The sequence below is a fragment of the Sinocyclocheilus grahami genome, unplaced genomic scaffold, assembly GCF_001515645.1.
Source record: "Sinocyclocheilus grahami isolate Dianchi unplaced genomic scaffold, SAMN03320097.WGS_v1.1 scaffold1303.1, whole genome shotgun sequence".
In the NCBI taxonomy this organism is placed as follows: domain Eukaryota; kingdom Metazoa; phylum Chordata; class Actinopteri; order Cypriniformes; family Cyprinidae; genus Sinocyclocheilus; species Sinocyclocheilus grahami.
The window spans coordinates 209358-220809 of record NW_015506482.1 but is presented as its reverse complement, the minus strand read 5'-3'; the positions used below and the strand labels follow the sequence as shown (position 1 = coordinate 220809).

The 11452-nt window shown below is 44.9% G+C and overlaps 1 protein-coding gene across 3 annotated transcripts in view; it reads right to left on the bottom strand.

The window, feature by feature from the left end:
• Positions 1 to 705: 705 nt before the first annotated feature.
• The window catches only part of LOC107569026 (inactive dipeptidyl peptidase 10-like), a 34381-nt gene continuing 23634 nt past the window's right edge, over positions 706 to 11452 (bottom strand). For all 3 annotated transcript variants that reach the window (XM_016255023.1, XM_016255024.1, XM_016255026.1), the window contains 11 exons: positions 9727 to 9848; positions 9564 to 9608; positions 9360 to 9458; positions 9145 to 9214; positions 2757 to 2951; positions 2566 to 2620; positions 2356 to 2455; positions 2192 to 2250; positions 2039 to 2111; positions 1745 to 1818; positions 706 to 1597 (listed from right to left, as the gene is read on the bottom strand). In XM_016255023.1, coding sequence (XP_016110509.1) covers positions 1460 to 1597; positions 1745 to 1818; positions 2039 to 2111; positions 2192 to 2250; positions 2356 to 2455; positions 2566 to 2620; positions 2757 to 2951; positions 9145 to 9214; positions 9360 to 9458; positions 9564 to 9608; positions 9727 to 9848 — 1030 coding nt within the window. In that variant the 3' untranslated portion in view covers positions 706 to 1459. The remainder of the gene's footprint in view (positions 1598 to 1744; positions 1819 to 2038; positions 2112 to 2191; positions 2251 to 2355; positions 2456 to 2565; positions 2621 to 2756; positions 2952 to 9144; positions 9215 to 9359; positions 9459 to 9563; positions 9609 to 9726; positions 9849 to 11452) is intronic.

Here is an 11452-nt window from a genome sequence, read left to right as displayed (position 1 = left end):
AACAGAGTTCATAGTGAATCATTTTCAGCACGAAACCCATGTAAATGTGTCCTGTAAATGTTCTTACTGCCACTGGCTGGAAATTCAGCAATCCTGTCATGATATGAACTACCTGACATGCCAAATTAAGCATTTTAGTGGCTCAGTATTCATTCATGTTTTCAGGGCTGTTGGGGAACACGGACAAGTAACAGGGAAGTGTTTTTTGATATGTGCTTATGAGCTTGAGAAAGGTCACTAAGAAAGAAGGTCAGACAGTTTTAGAGCAGCACCAGGGTGGGTAAATAACGAATGAACTGCCATTTTCAGTGATGTTCAATAGCACATCTTTACCTGTAGCGCAGCAGTTCATGGAGACACCTGACGTTTGTATGACAGGGCTCCTGATCCAATAATCCTGTCAACTATAATGATAAACATCCAAAACACTTCAAATCAAAGAGTGTCTCAACTGACAGACCAATAACTGAGCTGAAGTATGTGGCATTCATTAATTCCAGGCCGTTCATGAACGTTTTCTCATAATTGTGCTGTTGACGTGACTGTGCCGTTCTGATGTTTGCGGTCCTTCCTGCTGATGGTGTGACTGCATGCGATCAGATGAAGCACAGGGACTCTAATGGTAAAATATAGCACATCAAAATGAAATTGTGTTGTTTTTGGACTAGTTGTTTATTTATAGACATGACTGCCCCCCCAACCACCACCATCAGTAAAACTAAATGGTCAGCAATACAAATAAACTGATCCAAAACAGTCTGTGAGCGGATCTGCCGGATGAATGTCCAAAAATACATCTGTACGCCCTCTTCTGTCCTAAATACAGCAGCACCATCCCAGAATGCACTGTACACACACACACAGTGAGCGTCAGGCACGTGTGCTGCCGAGACTTTGCCCTCTTCACACAGACGCTCCAGCTTTTCATGGATGGAATTACGCTTCTTAGCGAGTGGAGAAATGCAATCAAACACAGCTCCTCTGAAGGGCGACACCATACCGACAGACAGAGAGTGGCAAAAGAAGTGAAGCAAAGCAAAAAGACCATGCAATGGCTGACTGGAGCAGCTCCACCCGACAGTCTGTGCTGTGATTGGCCAATGCATCAGCCAATCAGAAATCTTAGTGATTTATGATATGTGAAATATTCCAATCCATTTCCAGCGATAATGATCCATATGCCAGAAAATCTCTCTCTCACGCACACGCACACACGGCTCTAATGCTACATTCATCCTAACGGTTACACACATGCATATATACGTTCACATACACACACACACACACACACACACACACATACACTCTCACTCACTCCTGGCTCTCTCTGTTTATCTGAGTGTTCTGCTCTGGATGTTTGTCCAGTGTGTTTCATTGTCCCAATGTGTGTGTGTGTGTGTGTGTGTGTGTGTGTGTGTCAGTGTCTGCACGTGTTTGTGTGTTGTGTCTCATCTTCACACTACTCTTCCTCTTCCTCCTCCTCCTCACTGATGGAAAGCACTTCCTCCTGCAGGCAGGATCTGAAGTAGCTGCTCAGTGTTGAAGCCATGTGTCGGTCACTGCTCTTGGAGAGGAAATGACCCTCGTCTGGATAAATCTGAAAAACAACCATCCAGAAAATGATCAGACACTAGACTACAGTCAAGCATCAATAAACAAAGACACTCTGCTGTTGAAAAACACAACACCAGTGACGCTGTGCGTGGACAGTCAAGTCTATCTGCAGTGTTCACATGTTCAGTACCTGCAGTGTGTAATTCGCTCCCACCTTCACCAGGTTCTTAATGAGCTCGGCCGTGTGCTGGAAATGAACATTTGCTGCAGGAAATACCAGCAGAATTAGGATTTTAAAAACTGGCTCAATGAGTAAAAAAATAGCACAAAGAGTAATGCAATCAAATGATCCGCTAACCCATCTAATAACACCTCAAGTATTGAAAAATAGTTACAAGACAAACAAGCAAGAACGCAAATATTCCACACACACACACACACACACACACACACACACACACACACTCACTCAGGTCTCACTGACCGTCTGCAGTGGCGTGCAGCAGCATGAGCGTCTGGTCTCTGAAACCCTGTGGATTCTGCAGCACACTGGAGAACTAGAAACACACAGTCTGTCACTAACATCTCAAACACATTCCAGCAGAGTCTAAGTCCATAACAACTAACCAGCACTAACCTGATATCTGTTGTCATCCTGAAGAGGGAAACCCAAATAGCGTTCAGAGAAGGCCGAGGCTGAGAGAGAGAGATCAGATTCACTCTCAGAACCACCAAATCACGGGTCTGAAACTACACATCAGTGTGAACCCTTACTCAATCACAATCACATCAGTAACTTACCATACAAATTCCAGTCCGTCACAGGCGACATAGCTCCTGCGCATTTAAACAAGTTTTCAGTGGATTTAATCAGCAGAAGTGAGATATATCCTCCATAACCCTGCAGAAAGACGCAAACACACAGGTTTATATGTCCGATGAATGTGGACTGTGAAGGTTTTCATCAGTTTTTCTTCCATTACAGCAGCTGTGTGTGAGATTGAGTCTTACCCGACCAAACACACCGATCCTGGTTCTATCAATGTATGGCAATTTCAGCAGGTACCTGGAACAAAAGCACAACTCTGTTAGCATGTTGTGTGTAGATCACCCAAACAGAGCATGAGAGTGAGTAAATGAGGACATAAACGTCATTTTTTTGAGCAACTGATAGAAGGAAAAAAGCAGGTAAACGTCCTTACTCAACAGCAGCCAGCTGATCCTGCAGTTCCACGGATCCCAGACGCCTGTGCACTTCCTGTAACACCTTCTGACCCTGGAAGCCACTTCCCCTGCCATCCAGACGAGCTACGATGACATTGTCTGAACTGACCAGCACTGAGTCCCAGTCCAGTGAGTAACGGTCATTCACCTGCTGACCACCGGGGGCAGTATCACTGATAAGCACAGAGAAAATACAGAGAAAATACAGATTAAACAGTCCAGTCCAGGACTGCTCATTCACCTGCTGACCAGCGGGGGCAGTATCACTGACACAGATAAAAAAACACATCAGTGTATCGTCACTTCCCTTTCGAAAGGAACTTCGAACTGCATTCTCTAGGGGTCGCTATGGGGAACGCCTTCAGCGTAACCGGTGTCTGAAGCATACATCTAAAAACGACAATAACCTTGGCAGGCGACAACATATGACGTCATTACCCTGTGCGATCACAGTATAAAAGGGCGCCGGAATAACACGTCATCCTCTGCTTCGTCTTCACTGACCGTTTGTTTATGTTAGTGTTAAGCTAAGCACGACTAGGAGTGCATGTTCTCTCGCCAGAGGCTTTGCTCTGATACCTGCAGTTTCACACGGCTCGCGTGCTGTGTGTGTGTGGTGAAGAGCATGTGCATTCAGCTCTCGAGAGAGTTGGATGCGCTCTGCATTCATTGCTTATTTCTTATGAGGGATAAGCATGAATTGAATGCGCTCGTCTCACAAGGAGACGGCTTATGCTCATCGTGATGTATTCGCGGGACTACTGAGGGGGAGGTGAGTACTTCACAATTTACCTGAGTTTGTAGATAGCGTTTGCATGAGTGCGTTTGCCTATCATGGGAATAGCGATGCATTTGCGGCAGCGGTTTCCATTCTCGCTTGATTTCCGATGTAATCTAGCGTTTGAGTGGAGCGTGTTTAGCTCCCTCGGGAGTTGAATGCATGCTGTGCGTTGCGGTCGCGGTGACAACATGGAAAGGACCTGACGGGAAATTTCTCCCTATCAGTAATTTCCTTTTGTTTGTATAGGAAGTGTATAGTGTGGATCTGTCTGCAGTTGTTGGACAGATGATTTGTATCATGTCCTTCTCAAATAACCACATTATACTGCACTCCGACTTGAAGTTAACCAAAAAAATAATAATCTGCATATGATGAGCTGCTTGAAGTTATGGATCGCGCCACGGCGAGGCTTGACTTGCCGTGGAAGCGGGCCAAGAAAGTGACGCCTCGAGGCTACCTCGATGAGCGTTTTCTTTCTAGCCATAGCCCTCCAACTCAGATGAGCCTTCCATTCCTTCCCGATTTTCATGTGGAGATCGAGAAGGTTTGGAAAAATCCATTCTCGTCCCGCATCCACAGATTCCAACATAATAGTTATGCCAACATCGAGGGGATGCGTGAGAATGTTTATAAAAAGATGCCCCCTGTTGAAGAGACACTGGCCTGCTATCTCTCTATGGGGGAAACATCTTCTCTTAAGGCTCCCTCCCTGCCATTCAAACCCCTTCAGGATACATCTCGTTTGAATGGCAGGGCATACACGGCAGCCGGTCAGGCTGCAGCCTCGTTGCACACCATGGCGGTGCTTCAGGCTTATCAGGCTGATCTGCTGAAAGACTGGATAAAGGCCAGGGTCTATCCCCTGATGAGGTGGCTGAGTTGCGCCGCACTACAGATCTTGCTCTCCGTGCCACTAAGCAGGCCGCCACTGCCATTGGCAGATCCATGGTTACGGAGAGACATCTGTGGGTGAGTCTGGTGGATATCGGGTCGAAAGAAAAGGGCTTTCTTCTTGATGCGCCAGTTTCCCCTTCAGAGCTTTTCGGCACTTCCGTTGAGATGGTGGTCGTGAAGTTTAATGAGGCCAAGACGTGCTCGGCTGCCTTTAAATCCTTCATTCCACGAAGGTCCAGGGTTCGGACTTCGCCTCCAGCCTATATCCATGAGCCTGAGTCATGCACGGGAACCATGGTTGGTGAGTACGATCCATTTTCTACTCTACTGCTAGTTCTTGTGTATTCGATGCTAGCCTTTCTCTGCAGTGCTACTCGGACCTGTTCTGTTTTCTGACTTTTAGGTTAGAAAAAAACCCACCTGCTAAGTCAGGACCTCCTGCTGTTGACCGTTTACAGTGATGGTTTCACTCATCAGTTCTGGATCCAAGCTGTTGATAGCCATCATCTTCGGCTTGGAAACGCAGCCTGTGCTTCTGAGGAAGCCTCCCAGCATCAGGTCCCCAGTATAACGCTGCAACCTCAAAACCTGCGGGTCCGTCTCGCGGGCTAGTACTCTTTTGAGTACATGATCCGTGACATGCTCCCTATCCTCTGGCCAGGGTGCGCTACTCATTTCTCACCCTGAGGGGTCTCCCGAGGTTTGAGTAGTTCCTTAACCTTCATGCACGCTCTCTGAGCTAGAGCTCCTCTCGCTGAGGCTTTGAGGAGTTTAATGCTCCCTAGACGGTCGGGCCCGTGGGTCCTCACTGTCACACTGCCCTTATGGATGAACCAGTAATCACCCCTCTGCGGAGTGGGCTGGAGTACACTGCATTCCCTGAGGTAAGAGGGATTTGTGTTTCTGTGGAAACCCCTCTTTTGAGCTTCTGCTCTGAGGAGCAGTAAGCTCTATACGCATGAATGGTTATTGGGTCACGCTATTTCTTCAGATTCTATCGGGTCTGGTTATACTGGACCCACATTCTCTATTGAGATAGAAATCATCTCTTATTGGGCCCTGCTGGGTTACCCCTTGTAATCTAGCACCCTGTTCTGGTCGAACTGAGAAGTGCTCCCCTCTCTGTGAGGGTTAGCTATGAGTCGCTCCCAGTATGTGCTGTAAGGGCCCGCCTCAGCTTGAGAGCCGAGAGCGCTGCTCCCGAAGGACCCCTTTTGCAACAAACTTAGTGTTAGGCCAGTCTCTGTCGCCTTCTTGGTCAGTTGCCTTTACGTTGGGACCTTGTTGTTCCCTTAGAAATGTGTGATCCCCTTCTAGCAGGATCCTATTCCTGATGTCCCATTTGCAATCTATCTGCCCCGGACATGGCTGTGCTCCCCTCACTGCGGGAGGGTTCCTTTAAACTCGCCGGTCCTGGGCAAGCTGGTTGAGTCCTCCTCTCAACTCGAGAGTTAGGTCCTCTACCCTGGGCTATTGGTCGCTTCGGGGTCGAGCTGGGTTCCTCTCTCTCCTAACTGGGGTTGAACCCTCTGCTCTTGAGCTCCATGGCAGTGACATCAGATAGTTGGGCCGCTTGCTGCTTCCCTGATAAGCTTTCTCTATTCGGGTCAAGCCAGGTAGTGCTCCCCTCACCTCAGAGGGTTGTCTTTGAGCCTGCCGCTCCCGTCTGAGCGTTTGTGGTCTGTGAGCAGATGCTTCGGAATCTGTTCTGTGAGCGTGCCACAGTCACATAGGGCCCCTAGGCTGGCTTAATACAGCCTCGGTTACCCCTTAAGCAACGGTGTTTCTAAATCCATGCTATGGTAAGTGCACATGCTAAGCCTCTGTGCACTTTCTAAAATCCACATTGAGGTAAGTGTGCATGCTAAGCATTCTGCGCACTTTCTAAAATCCTGTATGGTAAGGGTTACGCGCTGTTAGCCTCGTTCCCTTTCTCTGATTTGGCTTAGGCCCCGGTTCTCGCCTTGGGCTCCACTCAACTAATGTATCTCTGTTGATACATTTCTGAACAGGGTGTTGCTACCAAAGATCTGTCGAGTCAGTTCTTTGAGCAGGCTTATTCAGAACCGGTGGTAGCCCCCCCTGGGTGACAGGCCAAGGTCTGGTGTGGTTTTTAGACACCTGGCCGTACCCCTTAAAGGAATCTCTTTCTTCTGATTCCAAGCCTTGAGCTCTGCCCTAGGCTTGGACTTTCCAGCCCAGCCATTATTAGGTAAATTGTTTAGGGTATGCAGCTCAGGCCCTTGGCCGGAGGGGATAATGTCACTGACAGCCATTAAGGCGTCCTAGGGCCAACTCCCATGGCTATGGTAGAGTTGGTACTTAGTGCTCGCTGTGGTTTTCTGGCATGCACTCCCCTCAGCATGGTGGCATGGGTATACCATTCCCCATAGCGCCCACTAGAGGACACAGTTCGAAGTTCCCTCGAAAGGGAACGTCTCAGTTTACGTATGTAACCATGGTTCCCTGAGAAGGGAACGAGACACTGCATCCTCTAGTTTCCTTGCCATGCTTCGGAGGCAAGCTTCAGACAAAGAAGCGGATGACATGTTATACCAGCGCCCTTTTATACTGTGATCGCACAGGGTAATGACATCATAGGCTGTCGCCGGCCAGTGTTATTGTCGTTTTTAGATGTATGCTTCGGACACCAGTATAAAAGGGCGCTGGTTAAAAGGGCTAAAAGGGTGTCTCGTTCCCTTCTCAGGGAACCATGGTTACATCCGTAACTTGAGACATTTTATGTGCATTCAGCTTTCATGATGTACTTCTGATCTGAAATAACGTGCCTCTCCTGGTTCTGGTCAAGTGTGTTTGCAGCGCCTTTGAAATTCAGCCTGAGAAACATGTGACACCATTTCTACTCACAAAGAGTTGTTAAGTGGACATTTCAATTTAAAAATCCGCCTTATCTGCACATCACAGGGTTTTAGGAGAACAGTTAAGGGAGTCAGCGCTGTTTGAGTGACAAAACTACTCAAGACACCCCATGAACCAATGCAGAGATGACAGATCTAATAGCACCAAATGAACAAAACCTCTATCCAATGTAAGTAGAGCATAGAGAAATTTGTGAAAGTAGTCCATGAACATTTCCAAAAAACATGATATGATGGCAGATTTCTTTTTGCTTGCAACTGACTTTTTGTGGTTTAGGGAAAACAGCCAGTCAAAATCTTTGCATCACTGCTGTACAGTTCTGATGATGCAGCAATATCTGTTATTTATTCTAAAAGAGTCTCAGTGTACCGTTCAGATGATGTAGTGGAGGAAATCAAAGATAGAAATACTGCAGGTGCTCCTGGAAATGTTGAAGAAACGTTCAGTTCAGTTCAGTTTCTAAATGGCATGACATGCAGAGAATGAGCAAAGGTCAGGACTCAGCATTCGGATGTGGTGAGGCTGACACACAGTGTTTCAGTGATCTGGATGAAGGACAATGTCTGCTTGAGGGAATCGAGTTCATCCTGACCGTGTCCTTCATTGACTTTTATGTAAAAAAAAAGAGCAATTTTGTAATGCTCTAGTCTAGGGCTGCCCCCTAATAGTTGACTAACATTTAGTCGACGGGAAGAGGATTGGTCGACCAAAATTGTATTGGTTGCTTAGTCGCAGAAAAAAAATCCACGGTTAGTAGTGAGGTCATGCAGTCAGTGACGGACAGATCGTTAACGGCTGGTAATACAGTACATCCAAACGATCATACATCAACCTCAAATATGGCTTATCATCTGAAATATGTAAGTAGTAGCAACTTTACATGGCCGCTCAATCTAATGTTAACCTAGAGAAATGTGCGCTATTCAAGTGTCTGAACAGTAGCGCTCACAGCAGGACAGATGGAGGCGCCGGTGCGCTCACTTGCTCTTAAAATACTTCGTCATTTTTGTCATACAGATAAGAGTAATACATCTTTCAAATCTGTAAAGCCTCTAAGTTTATGTATGTGCACTCACTATAACAACAAAACATTGCGATTTTGTAAAATAATGAAAGCAAATAGGATGTGCTTTCTGCCGTCTCTGTCTCTGTGAACTTGAGCGCGAAACTGTGTATACTTGCCTTACAGACATGAAAAATATATCTATAGAGAGTGAAATGTCTACTTTCAAATGAAAGAATTCAAATCTGAAAAACAAATAGCCTATTCTCAGATTATGTAATCCGTATGAAACTTGCCTGCAGGCACATCCACTACTGTGCAGATGATGAGTCACTGTCGCTGAATTCATCTCTTAAGCCGAAATCACAGAAAACACTAGTTTATCAATAGGTTATTAAAATGTTAATGCAGTTTAATCTTACTGTTTTTCCCTGACACATTCACCATCATTACTTCTGCCGGTGTGCTGTGGCAAGCTTTATGCATGCGCTTGAGCGCTTATTAGGCAATGTAGGCAATTAAAGGCTACATGCCTTTTAAATTTATTAATAAACGTGCAATAAGTCGACTAATGCTTAAAATTAATGACTACTAGTCGACGAGAAAAATCTTTAGTCGAGGGCAGTCCTAGTTCAGTCATATGGTGTATTTCTGTCAGGCCTCCACACAAAATATGATAAACCTGAAAACCAGCAACATATTAATGTGATCCTCAGAGTGTAAATTAACGCTTTGAACTACAAACTGCCTTCATCTTCAACAGACCCCCCCCCCACACACACACACACACAAACACAGATCTTCTTACATCATCAGCAGAAGGGCGTAAGTGCGGGACTCAGAGAAATCGGGTGGATAGGCGACCTTCAGTGGCAATTCTGCAAAAACACATGAAGAATAGACCAAAGTTCTATCAAATATCTTCAAAGGTTTCACTACAGGAGATCCAGCACTTCCAATGCTTCACACAGTCTGCTGAAGCTGCTGAAATAGGTTTATCAGCTGAATGGAGCACTACGTTACCGAAGTGGTCGGTCTGGATGCTTCTGTACTCCAGCAGCTGGATTCGTTTGTATCTGAGAGCAGCTTTGAGCACAGAGTTATTCTCCAGGATGTAATAATCTGACGAGAGATCAGCGGCACAAGGCGTAATTCAACACTGAGTTTTTAACGTAGGGCATGGTGGACAGATGTATAGAAAGATAAATGAAAATAATAAATACTCACTGGCAGTGTTCAAAGAGTGTATGATCACTGTCGGCGCTCCTGGACCTGCAGGAAAACCAAACACTTTAACCACAACCTGTGCTAGTTTGGACAGCGGGGTGAAAGGTCACTCATCAGGACTGCGGACTGTCATGTGGGAGTAAATAATAATTGGTCTTCATACCTTTGCAGTGCAGTAGGACGTGTTGATTAGTGGGGCTAAAAATAGCACTGAAGAATGTGCAGTGAGCTTTATTCAGCTCACAGGTCAGACATCGCCGTGGAAACAAGCCTACTGTGGACACACTGCACACAGAACGGACCAATCAGAGGCCCGGCTTCCTGTCGAACTTATCTGAACTCACATTACTATTACACACGACCGTCGTCAGAGGGACGCTCATTACAGTTTTTCTCGATTGCTAACACACTATAACTGATTCATCATTCATACAGTTCTCGAAACAAAGACATGTTTCTCAAAACTTTTAACACATTTCACCTGTTTGCACACACGTTCCAATTTAGTTTTCTGCAAAACTCTACACAAAAACGCCATCATTTTGCACAGGTTTAACCATGTTCTCATTTAGAAAACACAAACACACAATATAACTACCTCAAGAATCACAAAATGAACACAAACAGCACACATTTATCCATGTGTGAACATTCAGTAGAAAAACTGATGGCACACAGGTCAGAATCTCAGGATGATATGAACAAGAGCACAGCTGATTATGAGTTTTGAAAAATGAATCCTGATAGTGGGAGACAAAGAGGAAGAGGAGGGTAAAATAAAAACGAAGGGAATGGGGTCAAAGGTAATTAGTTCCTGATGAAATACAAAGCACTATAGTTGAGCATGTTCTTCTGCATGGACTGATCATGAGGAAAGTTGGCCTGCAGGCTCATCTACAAGATTTCAATACTACTTACACAATACACATAAAATATAATTAAAGTACATAGCAGCAGTACTTCAGATGAGAGAACTTTCATCATTCTACGTATGTACAGTAAACACTGTAGCACATGTTGTACAGTACACCCTCAAACTCATTACTGTTGGATTTATTTGTAGCCAAGTATGTACTGTATTTGTGCAGAACTGAGAGACGGCTGTCTAGGGGAGGCAGAGAAGTCTTTTGTCAGAAGACTAAGAAACTGCTATAACAAATAAGGATAATACCAATACTGTGATGCAGTTTGGCAGAGGATGCTGAATGAATGAATGAATGAATGAATTTATTTAATTACAGTAATATTCCAATGTGTGTTTACTGTATATTCTGTTGTTAGGCTGGATGGGTTTTTCTCTCTGTCCAGCAAAAAAAGACTACATTACTTGTGATATGGCTGGACTCAAGCACAAAGACATGATGCTGAGACAGAATGAGTCTCTCATTGACCCTGAACTTGTGAACTTGAATCCTGGTAGTGGGAGACAAAGAGGAAGAGGATGAAATGAATGAATTTAATTATTTATTTATTCATTCATTATTTATTTATTTCTGTAAAGTAACTGACAGTATATTCCAGTGTGTGTTTACTGTATATTCAGTTGTTTGGTCTTTGAACTTTTCTCTTCTAGTGCTTTTCATCTACTGTAAGATCTCTTCACAGTAGTGTAATGAAAGTTAACTTTTCTTAAAGTTTATTGCTGAATTTTACTGTATCTGCACCCCTCGATTTATGTTGTATACTGTAACAGTCATTGACTAGCAAAAGGATTCCTGTTTCCCAAAAGGAGGTTTTTGTAACAGTGTTTTGAATTGATCTCACTAGTGTTCTCTAGGCAGTGAAGTAGTCTGTGTATTTGAGAGGTTTGTGTGTCATCTGAGGCCAAAGTTTGAGTCTGACAAAACAGAACATGTTTTTGACTAAACTATTTGATTTTGACCTGGAAG